Genomic DNA, 17,576 nt, shown 5'->3' with positions numbered 1-17,576 from the left:
GCATAACTCAATATCAGAACTATGCACCCTTTCAACATGCTGTATACACGTCGTATAGCCCCTATACAACCATTATCTTATATGAAGCTCTGGGAAAAGCTGAGGGGAATGCGTTTAGTGCTTCGTGATGCAATAGCTGGTGCAATATTAAAATGCTTCCAAGAAAAATGTGAACTTAAAATTGCTGTGTGTCAAAGCTATGAAATAATAATAAAATCCTTCGAAAGTTTAGCATAAATTTACTTCAAAAATTTCATTGGAAAAATAAATTTTCATATTGCGCTTTGTTAACAACTCATTGAGGAGACGTGAGCAAACCAATAAATTAGGGCATATATGTGTATTGAAATTTCTTTCTGCCTGGCAGATTTTAGGGGAGTGGGTACCAGTTACCTTCTTCTTCTTCTTAGGTCTCGCCTTATCCCGTTACGCGGGGTCGGATTTCTTGATTTTGGGCGCCATATATTCCGCTGTTTAGCATCGTCGACAGACAATCCACTTTCTTTCATGTCCTTCTGGACGTTGGTCATCCACGTAGTCTGTGGCCTGCCCCTCTCTGTTTTTTGTGAATTCATGGAAACGCACTTTGGCTACCAGTTACCTGTATAAACAAAAATTAAAAGTGCGTTGTCTCTCCTGTCCACAACTACATCAGCGAAGGTCTGATTTTAGCCAGAGCAACGTTATCCAAAGCTATACTTTCACCGCTAGCGTTATTGAAAACTTCCCGTGCAAATATTTGCAAACGGCCATAAATTGGTAACTTTCAACGCCCAAAGCTTTACAAATGTATCTCGAAGGAAATACTTTACTGTTAAACTTGGCCGTTTGGCTCATAATTAATGACGGAGACGGTTTAATTTTGGGGGCAAAACAAAAAGATAATTGCGACCAATTAATTCTTGCTCTTTCTAAATGGGGGCGAATTGTTCACTTCTTTTTAAATAGATTATCGAGTCTGAGACAAGCTTTGTATTTTAATTCAGAATGAAATAGAAGCAATCAGACGTTTCGCACATTTTTATGCTTTAAGTAAAACAGTTCGTTATTTCAATATTGACAAATAGTGTATAATTATATGTAAAATTTAATTGCAGTTATATTTCAAACTACCCTTGTTTTGTTTTTTTTTACTACTTTTTTTAATTGTTGACATAAGATTAATTATTGTACGACATTTTTTTAATTTGTATGTATTAAATAATATTATTTTAATATGAATGAAGATCATAATATAAATTCGTGTAGATTAGTCTAGCATAATTTATAATGTAATTTAATATTATGAGAATAAATATCTAAATCTAAATCTAAATCTACCTAGTGTACCTACATGACATGATAATTGATTTGATCTGTGATACCTTGTTTGTTCCAAAGATGATTCGTGTTTTTGTCTTCGTACTTTTACAGTGTTACGATTGTCACTGTCACTAGTAATATTGTTTGACAGGTCGTAGTCTCAGACAGTTAAATGGGGTTTTGAATAGGGTCCAAGATAGATTATAATAACTGCCGAAAACTAGCGATCATGGAGCATTTTAAGTTTAAGCTCGCATAATTTTACAATTCAGAGTTGCCGTCAGTTTATAAATTTTAAATTGTCTCGATCGATATTAAAACTGGCCGTTTATTTGCTCATTTGTTCCGGTCGTATTTCATTCATTGAACGGGTCTCGTTCTTTCAGTTCAATCTTGACTGATTTGTGATTAAGAATGCACGCGGCCCGACGCCGTCAGTCACCCGGACAGTGATGTATTTAAGGCTCCTTGCGGCAAGATTTATTCCCAATAATTTATTTCCAACTTATTTGTTTTGACGCAAAACTATTTTAGGATCTTCGGGCTGGTAACTTTCCTGGCATTATTTTCGCCAATATGGCTCTGAACCTCTTTTGTTTTCCCAAACGAACGTGAAAAATTAATATGAATAAGTATGTCAGGAAAATATTCGTAGATAATGTGCCACTGGCTATATTGTACCTCCGAAACCTTCTGTAAATGTGAGTTTGTGTTTATTTCAATCCCGTGGTGTTACTAACGCTATCCCATACATTATACGCCTGTTGGTATAGACTATGTACATCAAATAACTTCAATTACTTTTATATGCATCGCTAACTTGTCCACGCGAACATGTTGTTTTTACAAAACTTTGTCTCCATAACTTTTTTAAATGTATAATTTATTGATTATGAATATTAGAGATAGTATTGTATTTTTCAAATATTTACATCAGTTTGACGTACGCAGGTTTTTCAGAGTCATCTCACTTATTTTACATAAAAAATTACTCGGTGCCAAAAAGTCTCGATCAACGAACACATATCATATCTATTCATTTTGATCATATTTCATACTAATTTTTATTCCAACATATTTTGTTTACCTTATATTAGACCATGATTAAAAGTACGGCGCGATTCGGGAAATAAATTATAGATTAACTAGATCCTATATAGTAAAGATATGTGACGTCCCACGGGTAAAGGTACCATAGGGCGGTTGGCGCTTACGCTATTATTAACGCCACTCCAATATTATTACGGCGCTATGCTAGTGCTGCGCCCGAGCTGGCTTTTACCCGAAAGGGGCCCACATATCGTTTAAGTTAATTTTTAAGTTATCTTTTACTTTAATGTTATATATTTATTTTGTTTGAAGTATGTGTGGAAGGAATAAAGCTTTTTTATTTATTTATTATTTATTTATGCTAGTGCTAGTGAAACTCTAATTCATTTCCCGAATCGCGGCGGTAGTAATTGTGGCAGTGTTTAATAAAGGCTGTATTGTTCCAGGCCGCCCTTTGCGCTGACTACAGCGTGCCGGCAGACTGCATAGCCGGACCCGCGCCCCGCCCTAGCTCCTTCCATGAAATATCTGCACCTAAAGTAAGTAAACAAAACGTCAACAGAATTGTGTTCTTCAGTAGACTTACCACGACTGCCTTAGCCTTATTACCTAGATCAGCGGTTCTCAAACTTTTTTGGTGACGGAACCCTTTCGGCAAGCGAAATATTTAACGGAACCCCAAATTAAAAAATTTCGTTCATCACTGTGGACCAGATATACCTATAGAAGAGCTGGTTTTTTTCTTATTATTACAAGTATATTTTCGCGGAACCCCAACAGAGGCTTTGCGGAACCCTAGGGTTCCGCGGAACACACTTTGAAAATGGCTGACCTAGATGATATCTGATGTTAGTTGATTTACATACACAGGGCGTCCCCCGTTTTAAATAATTACATGGTTGAACCGGGAATCGAACCCGCTACACGAGAAAAAAATCATCCTGTAGTTTTATCATAAATGTAGTTTTAGATTTTTAAATTAAAATAAAGTCTTCTTTCAGCAAAATATCCTATCTACGATATTTAAGGTACTTTCCCTTGATGTCCCATAGTCTTGGGACACCCTGTATATACTAGTATTCAACTGTAGTAGGTATTTAGGTATCGGTTCTATCTGTTGTGTAGACTGTAGAGCATAAGTGATTCACTTTGTTGTAATAGCGTGTGCGATAATTGGCCAGTGACGATGTTGGCATGGAAAATCAAAAGCTTTCAAGATTATTTGATTAGATAGCGTTATTTTTAGTTTATACAATTTCGATAAGATGTTAATACTGATATTTCAAGCGACAATTATATAGTGGTGTAGTAGGTACTACTATAAGTCCAATGATATAAATAACTTTTCACTTGGGTAATGTTACTTTCCTCCTTAATGCTTTCGTTTAACTAATTTAATATATGTACAATTTGGTAATGTTACTTTCCTCCTTAATGCTTTCGTTTAATTTAATATATGTACAATTTTCACTCAATTCCAAAAACCGTGGGAAGATAACAGAATAACAAGCAAAACATATTATATCAATATCTTGTTACTTGCGCAGCTGTGTTCTTAAGTTGCGCAGATAAGACTGCAAATAATGCAATAAAATAAATTACCATTACTTAATCACTTGATTCATAACACGTCATCCACTTAGTTCATTACGAAGGTAAACATTGTACTTAAGGAGGCTGACTCACAGGACTTAAAAAGGATGGGGGCTTCCATGTTCGTCACGTCACGCGGACGACTGACCGAGTTCGTTGCTCAGATACAATCATACAAGTTGAATGACTCAGTGAGTCACTGGTTTCGCGGGGCGTTCTTCAAAAGGTCATCGTTGTTTTCTACTACATCTATACATATAAGTACTTGGTTGTGTGCTATACGATTGTATGAATGTATACGAATTGATGTATATTGTTAATTTTATCTAATTTTGACACCATACGGCTGTGCATCTCGCTTGTACTTAAATTGCATTTTTATCTGGTAACAAAATTCTAATTACAAAATTATATATTTCGCGTGATTTACACACATATGGGTAGATAAACAAAAAAATTATCATACAAAAATTACATTTAACTATTTTAAATATTTTACTGGGACTAATCCGAAATCACGAAAAAAATGATAGTTGTAAAAAAAAAATATGTACAAATATTTTGTTTCACTGAATTTTTTTTTGGCGATTTTGGAAAGATGTTCAGTAGGTATTACACGTTTGCGTCGCAGAGAAGGTATGGGTACATTGGATACCTAAGGGTTTAAAAACGTCTCAGCAAATTATCATACTAGTGCGAGGGGGATGGGTTGTGATAAATACAACAAAATACAAATATTCTTTATAATATAAACATACAAATTAAGCATATACCTAAATTAAACTATGGTAGAGACCACGTAGTCTTATCGCTAAAGAGCGATATCTTCCAGACAACTTTAATCTATATCCGTTTATTAATCTGAATAGCGTTCCTTATTTATTAAAACACTTAAAAGCCTCTTTGTGTCAAAAGCATTATTCATACATGTCAAGTCACAAGAATATCCGCCACAAGCTCATGTCAAGTTGTCTGCGTCATGCTCTTGTAATCCTGCAAAAAATCTTTAGATCAGTACACAGATTTCTCTATAGCCGAGGCAGTGGGTGTCGCGCCTGCGGGCAAAGTTCAAATACTTCAGTTGAAAGTTTATTAAAACTACCTATGTTATAACAAAGCCATTTAAAAAACTTTCAAAGTGAGAATATGCGACAGTGAGATTGAACTTTTGCCCTGCCACACAAAGCGAGATGAAATTCACAGTGTCCATTGTCGTTGTCGTAAATTTAAGAGTTAGAATCTTGTCGGTGTAGCTGTCTCCATTTGACTCTATCCAGGGCCGCCTCCTCCAGTGTCCATACATCTCTTAAATAATGTAAACACTGCCCATTAAACACTTTTAATGGCGCATTTATCGTAGACTAATAGAAATATTTGCATCTAATTGAGCTGTATCATAGCATTGATTATTATAAGTCATCATTAATCATCGGCTTAGAACAATTGATTGAGGTAGGTATGCGTTCGATCCCTCAATGAGTCAGGGTGAATAAAAATGAGTCAACTGTTAACTAACCGCCCCATATTGGTTAATGTTCTCGTCATTCTATGTTAGAATATACACTTTAGAGCAAATAAAAGAGTAAAATACAAAAAAAATATGTCCTAAAACGGATTACTTGTCCCGAAGTTTCGAAAGGATTTACTTTTGCAATAAACCTAGAAATTATCTCTGGTAGAAATGTACGAGTAACCAATCAGAGTTTAATATATTTTGTAATTAAAAAAGTAATTAATAACCAGTTAAAGTTATACCAACATGGCAAGCTAAGTTGGCAGCGATTTTTATAGCCCAGACTGTGCAAGGGTTATTTTAAACGCCAAACTTCCATCAAATCATGACGTTTAAATGACACATTCTCAGTCTGGACTTAGCTTGGTCTAACTCTAAGCACATTCTTTTATTATACAAGATGTTTCCAAATATTAAGTGTAGACAGTTTCAATTAAATCACTGATGTTAATATACTTACTTATTCATTTTTGTACTCAAAATTGTAGCTTTACAGACAATAAAATTAAATGTGAGCGACCTAATTAATTTGTCCGAGAGTGTAATTGTACCCATTGGGGGTGTGTCATTGCTTACCTTATGCGTAGGCTTGTAGGCTGCAATGAGTAGTAATGACAACTCAGTGCGTAGTTAAATATAACTATTGTCTAAGCGTTTGAAGTGTCATAACAATTAAGAAAACAAGTCATTGTTTCTGGTAGACTAGGTGTCTGCAGACTTAAGTAGCTAATAACAAAACGTAATACATTTGATTATACGAACGGGTCTCATCATCATCATCATCTCAGCCATAAGACGTCCACTGCTGAACATAGGCCTCCCCCTTGGACCTCCATTCGTACCGGTTGGAAGCCACCCGCATCCAGCGTCTTCCGGCGGCTTTAACAAGGTCGTCCGTCCATCTTGTGGGTGGACGTCCTACGCTGCGTTTGCTAGTCCGTGGTCTCCACTCGAGCACTTTTCGACCCCATCGGCCATCTTCTCTGCGCGCAATGTGGCCTGCCCATTGCCACTTCAGCTTGCTAATCCGGTGAGCTATGTCGGTGACTTTAGTTCGTCTACGGATCTCCTCATTTCTGATTCGATCACGCAGAGAAACTCCGAGCATAGCCCTCTCCATAGCTCGTTGAGCGACTTTGAATTTTGAGATGAGGCCGATAGTGAAAGACCACGTTTCGGAGCCGTAAGTCATCGCTGGTAACACACATTGATTAAAGACTTTCGTCTTGAGGCACTGAGGTATGTCGGATGAAAAGACATTACGTAGTTTCCCGAACGCTGCCCAACCGAGTTGGATTCGGCGGTTGACCTCCTTCTCGAAGTTGGACCTACCTAATTGGACTACTTGTCCTAGGTAGATGTACGAGTCAACAACTTCGAGTACCGAGTTCCCAACAGATACTGGGATGGGCACAACATTGGCATTTGACATAAGTTTCGTCTTGTCCATGTTCATTTTCAAGCCCACCCGTTGTGAAACTCGGTTGAGGTCATCGAGCATCATGCTGAGTTCCTCCATCGAACGGGTCTACAGCGATATAATTTCATTGTTTTTAACCTTAAATTCCGACGACGAGGCGACGTTTCGTATAATCAAATATGTGGACAAAACGCGAGAGTTTAAAGTGTTATAGAACGTAATACATATATGCCTACTTTATAAGATTCGTTGGATATTCATTCAGTTCTTAATAATACCAATCGCATTAGTTATAGGTTTAATCTGATTTTCTTTGAAAGTTTAGGCAATCGGTGCGATTCGGGAAGTGCGATTAACTAGATACGATATAGTAAAAATATGTGACGTCCCATGGGTAAAGGTACCCTACTGCGTTTGGCGCTTACGCTATTATTGCGGGGCTATGCGACGTAAGCGCCAGCCGCCATAAGGTACCTTTTGTAGTGGAACGTCACATAACTTTACAATTTCATATCTAGTGAAACTCTAATTAATTTCTCGAATCGCGGCGCCAGCCGCCATAAGGTACCTTTTGCCGTGAAACGTCACATATCTTTACTGTTTCATATCTAGTGCATCTCTAATTCATTTCCCGAATCGAGCCTAATCTGTAACCACTAGACAGACTGGCATGATGAGCAAATGACAGAACACGCTATAAATATCTACCTTTAAGATATATTTTTTCAGTCGTTCTAAAATTTTTCAGTCACAGCTTGTTACTTGAATTCGGGCCCGATTCGGATTTTGAAATAGACATCTATTTAGATATCTTTTAGACATCACCGAGATACGATAACGATATGTTTAAGATCTAACCTGTCAAATTTGACATTTGCGCTATTCTGTAGATACTCTTGAACGATTTCCTCAGGATATGACTTAGAGATCCAATTCACATGTAATAGATATCTAATAGATATAGAATTTTGCTGCAAAAGAGAACTAGTTGATATCTAAACTATAACGTATCTAGAATGGATCTAGTACGTGTCGACTCTTGTGAATATCTTGAAGTTCGAATACGGCAGTTTGTCTCTGACTTAAGTAGGTATTTATAATTAGAATTATACTTTCTAGGTCGGCTAAGCGGTAATAAGGTTATAGCCCATCCTTAATGCCTAAATATAGATTCATGTCAGAGTAATGCCCATATATGAACCGTGTGTCACGCAAGCGCGGTACGAGAAAGTAACAGTGACATCACCAATGGATGAGGTGGGCTTTAATTTTTTGGGGTCGCTTATAGAGCACTAGCAGTGCCCGCAGCGGCCGCAGCTCTGCCTGAGTGTTATTAAGGTGACAGTCCATTTCCAACGACAGCTGCATTACTGTTCATTTTAGAATGGAAATTGACAATGACAGCGACGCGTTCAGTACGGGGAGTGCAGCTGCAGTTAGAAATGGAATGTTACCATTAGCTACTTACATCTGTGTCATTTTCCCAAATTCCCATCCTTCACCCAGAGGGTGGGATTCCCAAAATAAAGCACCTACCGTAGGCCCTGTATGCCAATTTAACATAATCTGTTCAGTAGCGAACACGCAATAAAAATATTCCAGTTACTTTCACAATTAGGTTTTAATTATTAATATTAATTTGAATAAATTATCATAAATTGAATACGTTGCCCATGCAAAAATAAACAACTTAACGCTATATTATAATTCTATTTTTATTATTATGTAGGTCCACAAATCATTAAAAAAGTGCTGTTTGAAAATTCTCATTCATTTAAAAGTCATGCACGACCCGATTTTTGTGGTCGTGATGGTCGTGTTGTTTCAATTAAATACTGATCAAAGCACTACTGATAACTAGTTAATTTATGGCGTCTATGTGACTGTGTATGTGACTCATCAGTGTGATAAGTCGTAAACTGACATAACTTACTAGACGTACTCGTATGTTGGCCATGTCACGTACGGCCAATGGCGAGGAGGATAGGTCCCGCGATCGTTATTTCCTTTTCATCTTGTCATTCGTTATCTTCTCAGCCCAACTTATTCTCCAGTATTGATTCGCTGATATTTATTGATTTGCCGGTATTTGCCAGATATTTCCAACGCTCAAATAGGCGTGTAAAATATGCGTCGCAGTTGCGAACGATTTCAATGCTTGGGTGTCGGAATTGTTCGGGCCCAACGACTCTGAATTGGGGGGGTTCGGCCTTTATGGTGTAGTAATTGTTTGGCGTTAGCAGAGTCCACGGTTTTTCTACTGGTGGCATTTGCACTTTTACTTGACTTTGATTGTTAGCGAAATATATATTCATGACGTTAAAGACAACGAATAATTTATTAGACTTGAGTAGCTAAATATTCTAAATAGTTGTGGCCGACCACAGTGCTAGTTATTACCGTTAGTATGAATTTAAGGTTATATTCGCCCAATTAATTAATATTTTTTGTCCTGTAGGCGTAGAACAGGAGTCCATCTCGCGCCCTCGCGGGCGAGATGCTGTCATGCCGCTCCTATGCTATGTTAGCCCTGCCCTACTTAACTGTGTCGACGTAACCTAGTGACAAAACGTGATTTTTTAAGTAGGTACGAAAATATGTAAAACTACGACATGAATTATAGCAATTTACGTAGCTGAGGTACTTACAATTCATTATGATGACGCACAACATTTAAGTTTGTTTCTCACGCTAGCAACCCTGCTTGTTGAAGCAATGTGTTTGTTACCCAAAATACCGGTAGTCACTTTTTTGTTTCCGTTCTAAACTCCAACCGACCCCCGGACTTTATTCCCATTACCGAGTGCAAGTCGAACGCTCTGACTAACCAGTCACATTTGTTTATTAAAAAATAAAAGCGGCCAAGTGTGAGTTGGACTCGCGCATGAAGGGTTCCGTAGCAGCAAGTAACATAATAAAATTGCGGTTTACGATTTATGACGATTAAAAAAAACTACTTACTAAATAGATCTCGTTCAAACCAATTTTCGATGGAAGTTTGCGTGGTAATGTATATATTTAGTTTTATCATTCTCTTATTTTAGAAGTCACAGGGGGGGGACACATTCTATGTTTGTGTGAAAATCTTAATGCGGTTCACAGAATACATCTACTTACCAAGTTTCAACAGTATAAGTAGTTCTTGTAGTTTCGGAAAAAAGTGGCTGTGACATACGGACGGACAGACAGACAGACATGACGAATCTATAAGGGTTCCGTTTTTTGCCATTTGGCTACGGAACCCTTAAAATGACTTTATGCGTTCAATACGGTCGACCGTTGCTAAACACAGAATCATGAAATCGAGATGAGATACAAAATGAACTGAAATAAATGTCATATACTAAGAAAAAGTGACCAAGGCCTCCAGTGCCCTAGGCTGGAATCGAACCAGCGTCCTCTGCTATCGCGGCAGGTGCCTGAACCACGGCCACCGGGTCACAGAGACATTAGTCATTTTTTTTCCAAGTATATGCACTTTTTACTGAAGGCTTGCGGCGCCCCCTAGTATATGACATTTATTTCAGTTTATAATTTATATAGTAGTGTTTCTACTTGATAAAAACAAATTAAAATATTTCCTGGAAAATAATTTAATTTGTTCAAATACTTCATTGAGATACAAAATGATAATAATTATGTATAATGTTTTTATTATACCTACACGTGACACAGTACATATTTGGACGGCGAGCTGCAAAAATGCATACCCACTTTATGAATGAATTCCATTCATAAATGGTGAATTATGCACTTGTAACAATTAATGTTAATTAATTAAACGATTGCGTTGGTCACTTGGCACTTGAGTTTAATGTAGATTTATCTTACGTTAGTTTTGCTTGTCTTTAGAAACTTCCAACTCTGTAAACGGTAAGATTTGAAAAGATCTAGTAATTTTCACTGTTTTTTTCTGATAGTTCGGCTTTGCCGCTGGCTTCAATCAGAATAACATCCCTGACGTGCGCAAAACGTCAAATACAGAACACCTGCCGCGGGCACAATGTGACTCATTACTTTCACGTGAGCGTCACAGCCCATATGTGACCCAGTGGGGCTGATAGGGAACACCTATGAGTCACTGATAAGACAATGACCATGGTGATAATGTGAAACTAAGTCACCGTATTTCTGGTATGTGTATATATTATAATACACCTGTGTCCCATTAGGCTTAAACCATACTTTGTCGTACTTATTTTCTAGAATATACGTGACTCTTTTACCAGAAAATAAAAAGACATGTAGAATGATAAGCCAGACTAACTCATGAGAGCCTGGGAACCGCTCGGCTAATCCCAATTGGCGCAGGCACAAATTTTTACGAAAGTGAGCGCCATCTGACCATTCAATCCAGAGGGGAAACTAAGCGTAATTAGGATAAGTCCGTTTTCCTCATGAGGTTTTCTTCACCGAAAAGCGACTGGTAAATAAAAATATCAAATGATGTACGTATATCGTATGGTTCCGAAAAACTTACTGGTACCTATCACGAGCCGGGGCTTTAACTTTTAACTTTAACTTTTTCGCGACCTCCGGACTGAAAGTTGCACGCTCTTACCACTAGGTACCTAGCCAACGCTTTTGCAATATTATACTCTAACAAATACAAGTTAAACTTATTATATAAACATCCGTCGAACAACTTACAGTAGTTATATTACCTTAATCATGCACATACAGTCCGATTACATACTAATTGCGTTAGTCATCGCGGAGGAAACCATAAATGTAAACAAGTCATTTGGTAGTCATAAACACCTGATTAGCCACTCGGTAATTAAAAGAGTACTGCACCGCGCTTATCGAGAACCACAGAACAACTCTCAATATCAGCATTCTGACTCAGTATACTACATCTTACAAGTTATAAGGTATCTACGATTTTTTCCTCAAACTGAGTTTGGTCAAATGTAAAATTAATGCTTTTTGAATTTGTAGCAACTGTTCAAAAGAAAACGTCCTAGTGCCTCTGCTGAATATAAGCCCATAACCATAACCAAAGAGGTACTTATTAAAAATCTAGAAACCGCCCTAACCATACGGTTTCTAGATTTTTCTATCCACATGCTTGGCGTCCCGCTGGATACACGTGGCTCATTTGCACCATTCCACTGACCCGGGTTTAAGCGGTTAAACCATTAAACCAGTGTCAAATTGTACTGGTAACCACGGTAACTTCAGGTTTAACCGGTTAACCCTGGGTTAGGTAAATGGTGCAAGTGGCACTTAGACAATTATTACCACCACCGCCGCATTCGGTTGCGGCGCCAATGATGAAGACGGCCTTATGAAAAATAGTTACCAGTGTTGTCATTGTCGTGACACTAACAGGCCGCGTAGCCAAGATGCCGATCGCTTACGCTCCGTAGCGATCGAAACGCAACTGTCACTGTCGCACTAATATGGAAGTGTGATAGAGAGACATAATGGTTTTCGCTGTCGAAGCGATAGCGATTGTAACCTTGGCTAGGCCGGCTGATCGCAATAGGAATACTTAGCCTCGATTTCGATGCACATGTTGCAACCTGCGGATCTAGAAGAGCCGGGCTTCTGCTACCGAACTGCCGCAGTGCCAATCAAGGAAATAGTTCCTACACTGCCCATACACATTACTATTAGTTACGCAGGCGATAAAGAGTATTTAAGAGACGAATCCCCTTTCGTGGTTGAGACCTTTGTACTTGTTATATAACTTTTATGGTATCGAGTCAAATAACATAACATTATTGGCATTCCGTAATCGGGGGGCACGGCAGTGCCCCCGCTAAGTCGAGCGCGAAGCAAGCACTGCCGTACCATCCTTTACTGGAACCATTTCGCCGCATTTTCAGGCCCCTATTTGAGAACCTCTGGATAAGACCAGAACGCAGAAATTTTGGTCATCCAGTAAGCTATAATCACATACTTAAAATCCAAAATTTCAAGTCTGTAGGTCATTTAGTTCCGAAGTTAAGCGAAAGCAAAGTTTCGCATTTATGAAACTCACTCATGATCATCAGAAAAGAACTAGTACTTCCCATAAACTCAGAGAGCTGAAATTTGGTACAGAGTTAGGGTTTAATGGCCACATAAAGGGAAAACCTAAAAATATTGCAATATCAGTCACGTTTTAAAGATCTAAGAACTGCATAAGTAAGTTTGTAATCCCATATAAATATATGATATTACAAAGTTACTGTTGCAGTTCCTACAAATAGTAGGTAAAGTAAAGTAAAGGTACACTACGATGTACGATGTGAGTATGAATGAAGATATGTTTAGTTATGATATGTGTATACATAGTATGGGTATGAGTACCCGAAAAGAAGGACTGCCTACAAAAAGAGATGAGATCCCATCAAAAACATTACATGTAAAAAGGTGCAAGTCTCGCAACGCTTTCACTACAAAAAGAAGTGAAATCCCACCAAAAACATTCTGTAAAAAACTAGCCAAGTCTCGATGGAGCTGCTTGTTTATCTCTAAAAAGTAATGAAATCTAGACAAAGTCGTGCCAAGTCTAAGGTTCCTTACTGCGATTTCTTTATTATTATAGTTAATGTTGTGTGACTTGGCCGTTGAAGGGTACACAAGGGTACAAAACCAGGTGCTCCATGACACCATTGCACCAATCTGCCATTGCACCAAAAAGAAGGGTTTGTTTCAGGCTCGCCCATACATAAGTATTATTGAAATACGCAGCTTTATCAAGCCTACAATTGACTGGTTATTGAATCAACGTCTTCCAAGTGGCAATTTTCCATCGTCAACGGGTAGCGGTTCTGGCGACAGATTGGTGCAATGGTGTCATGGAGCACCTGGTTTTGTACCCTTGTGTACCCTTCAACGGCCAAGTCACACAACATTAACTATAATAATAAAGAAATCGCAGTAAGGAACCTTAGACTTGGCACGACTTTGTCTAGATTTCATTACTTTTTAGAGATAAACAAGCAGCTCCATCGAGACTTGGCTAGTTTTTTACAGAATGTTTTTGGTGGGATACTATTTTTACAAACAATAAACGAACGGAATCACATACATAGTTAAAATAGTAGGTATAGAGTTAAGTCTAAGTTTGTTGTAGATGTAACGCAATTTGAGGCAGGTTAGACTATGATGCATTGTATTCAGGGAAATATCAAATTTCTACGTGAAACTGACTCCAGTTTGGAACTACCCATTCGCCTCCAAGAAGTTTGTAGTTGCATGTGTAGAGAAGTTGACTTCGACATTTGTTAAATTTAGTCAAAGTACTGGCATGTATATCTTCGTGGGTTTACTTTATAAACCCTGAGCTGACTCACATTCGCGAATTTCGTAAATTGAAATATTCGTCGTACATTACTTTCCTTTTAATTTGTTCATTGCGTAAGGGGCATTTTTGCATGATTCATACAGTCGGACGCTGTGATGTCATCACTGAGTGCATTATCCTTGAAAGAGATGGCACTTAAGTGTCGTTAGCATGTCTGGAATATCACTCTAGAATACTATAATTTAAGAAAAAAAAACAGTAAATTTATAGGCATACAGAGTTAAAACTAGCTAGGTGGCTAGAATATGTAAGGTTTTTATACCTTAAATGTGCCAACTAGCGGAAGCAGTTATAAAGTTGACCCAAAAATTTTTTATTAAGCTATGAGCCTCATCACATATGTTCCTTGAGTAATTCTAAGCATTTCAAGCCTGGGAGCCAATAAGAAATGTGTGTCTACTCGGATTTGTAATGGATTCAAACTTTCAACCCCTTTTTAACCCTGTTAGGGGATGAATTTTAGAAAACGCTGAAATTACTTTTCCTGTCTTTTAATAATATCCCCAAATACAAAGATTCAAGTCCCGCGTTCGAAAATTTTTTTGATATCCATACAAAGTTTCAACTCCTTTTTCACCACCTTAGGGGATGAATTTCCAAAAACGCTGAAATTAGTTTTCTTGTATTTTAATAATATATCGTTTTACGAAGTTTCAAATTCCTAGCTTAAAATAAAACTTGAACCCCATACAAACTTTCATCCCCTTTTTAACCCCCTTAGGGGTTGAATTTCTCAAAATCGCTTCTTATCTCTTGTACACTTTATAAATGTAATCTAGTGTGCAAATTTCAACTTTCTATCTTTTGTAGTTTCGGCTCCGCGTAGCAAAAATCTCCAACCAAATTTTTCACCTTTTTACGTTTTTCTTGTAAAATTACTATGAAATTGAAAAAACAAATATCAGCAATGAATTCTACGTCTTTGGTTTATACGAAAATGATACCAAACTTGCCCTAGTACCCACCAGGATCAGAGTAGATTTTTTTTAAAGATGACGGATGGCGGCCGTCTTTGTACCCCACCTTCCCCCCCACTTCAGGCTAGAAATGCTTAGAATCACTCAAATATCAGATGTGATGAAGCTCATAGCTTAATAAAAATTTTTTGGGTCATGTATGGCAGCGTTACATAACTGACTCCAGTAAACGGGACTCTCTGCTTAGTAATATGTAGACTTTTCCTTATTCCAATCTTCCTTTTTCTTATTCCATTCGGCCGTCAGCTAGACATAGGTATGTACTTACAAAAAAAAAATTACAAAATACAACAGAGAAGGACAAAATAGTAACTATGATTTATTGTGATATATTGCAATAAAAATAGGGAGCATAAGGAAGGAAATGTATATATGAAATATTAGAAACATTAAATTAAATAAATAATATTTGTTCATTTCAACTTGATGATCGTACACGAGTATCTACGCTTTTATGAGCTAGATGCAACCAAACAATGTTTTGTGTCATTTGATGTTGATAAATAAAATAATTTAGGGCCTAGAAAATAGTACCTAGATCCAGGGCTAGAGTTAGGGCCTAGATCCAGAAAATAAATATGAGAGTTTTGAAATGAAGTCGCAAACAGTGAAAATTAGAGGAGACCAGGAACTATTTAAGTTAGTAGGAAAAATTAAATTGCTTATTGATCAATACAAAACAAATTATGTATGTAAAAACCGGAGTGGAACTTAATTATTAATAATAATGTAAGAAAGAGGTAGCGCGGCAGCTTGGCCGAATTTCTGACGAGAATTTCTAAATAAAGGAGAATCTAGGAAGAGTCCTGTGATCAACACTATCATTACTATCAAACAAAGCCTTGAAAGGATAACTTGTTTGTTTGACTATGTCAATTTGATACGTCCGTCTACAACATTTCGCTGCATAATTTAAATCTCGCCATATTACGTATACACAAGGCCCATAAAAGGTCGGCCATATGCAAATGTAAATGCCAGAGTGCGACGAGACAATCTAACCAAGAGAATTGTTGATAACTAATTCCTTAATTCAGTAACGATTGCTCTTTTTCTCAGAGGAGAACTTTAAACGAACCGTTCGAACAAAGCATTGGTTGGTGAAAACTTTACGCTTGGCCAGTTACCGTTTCGCATCATAAATATCCGAGTACAGACACTGGTTTCGAAACAAGCTTGAAACTATTTCTAATCTAGTTCGTATCTATTTTAATTAGACAGAGTCGAAGTGCGCCTTCACTACAGATAAGACGATTACTCAGTACTGTCAATTACCTAGTAGGTAGTTCATTAGATATTTTAGCGTTCCTATCGCGCAAACGACCTCAAAACGGCATTCGATCTACTGAGGCCGTGCCGTAACACAAGTTTTAACTCAAACGCGAAAGTTAGCGTTTCCTTACCCAACCAACTCTGAATAAGGACCTTAGTTCTTGTGACTAATACCTTAAAGTCTATTATGCCGTGGTTTGTCGTTGTACACGTGCGGAACGGAGGTATTAATGGAGTCGATTTCCTATAGCATAGCATTCCAGCGCTTGGCATTTGTAAGCGGTTTACGCCTTAGTCGGAGGTTAGTGAAGCGCTTAAAGCGCGCCCGCGGTGAATTACGGCGATGACTCAAGCCTCGGTAAACAGTATGCGGGGCGATGAGTCACCGTTTTACACATTCGCGTATAGTGTTTGAGCAGTGTTGTCAGTCTCCAGTTGGACTCGTGAAGCAAAGAACCGTTCTAGGTGTTATAACGCAGGTTTTACTGCCTAACACCTAGGGTTGCACATCATTTTACATTATAAACTGCTGTGTGACAGACATTTCGTGTACGTAGACTGAGAACAAGTTTTTGTGAAAGTGTAGTTCTAGATTGTGTGTGTGTGCGTGTCACAAGTGAAACGGTCGATTAAGTTAGCGATCGTTCCGTGCCATTTGTGAATTCCTTGCATAGTTTGTTACAATATAGTCAAGACTGGATTGTATGACTTTGTAACCATGCCTTCTAACAAAAAGTTGATATCGAAGATGCGACAGATCGCGCAGTGGATCCTAGTGGTGCATGTGGTGAGTTATTTGTGGCCTCTGATTTAGGTTAATGGCTTCCCTGTTTAGAATCAGCTCTATAATACCTACTAAACTTCAAGTACGCATTGTCATAACAATACGAGTATATCCCAACATACTCTCTCTAGTCCTCTACATATAAGTATAGGTAGTAGAATTCCCTCCTAAAGTCCCTGAAAAGGTTTATATTAATTTAATTTTATCCTTATGGTTACTAATCTATATAATAAACTACAATGCCTATCTATATCTATGACATGAGAAAGACTATCAGAAGATAATGGCATATGCTTATGAACAATAATAACATCTATTTCAAGTATAATGGATAAGCGTTTTTTTTAAACATAGGTATAAAAACA

General features: G+C 37.7%; 1 protein-coding gene across 2 annotated transcripts in view; it reads left to right on the top strand.

Annotated features, from left to right (window-relative positions):
• LOC134669623 (uncharacterized) overlaps positions 1–17,576 on the top strand; it is a 233,986-nt gene that overhangs the window by 200,271 nt on the left and 16,139 nt on the right. The window contains exon 3 of one of the 2 annotated variants that reach the window (XM_063527279.1): positions 2,799–2,891. In XM_063527279.1, the coding sequence (XP_063383349.1) occupies positions 2,799–2,891 (93 nt within the window). Of the gene's footprint in view, positions 1–2,798; positions 2,892–16,829; positions 17,215–17,576 lie in introns of those variants that run through there. The other variant, XM_063527281.1, reaches the window with a different exon arrangement.

Source organism: Cydia fagiglandana, chromosome 12, assembly GCF_963556715.1.
Source record: "Cydia fagiglandana chromosome 12, ilCydFagi1.1, whole genome shotgun sequence".
In the NCBI taxonomy this organism is placed as follows: Eukaryota; Metazoa; Arthropoda; class Insecta; order Lepidoptera; family Tortricidae; genus Cydia; species Cydia fagiglandana.
This window is presented reverse-complemented; position numbering and strand designations above follow the sequence as displayed.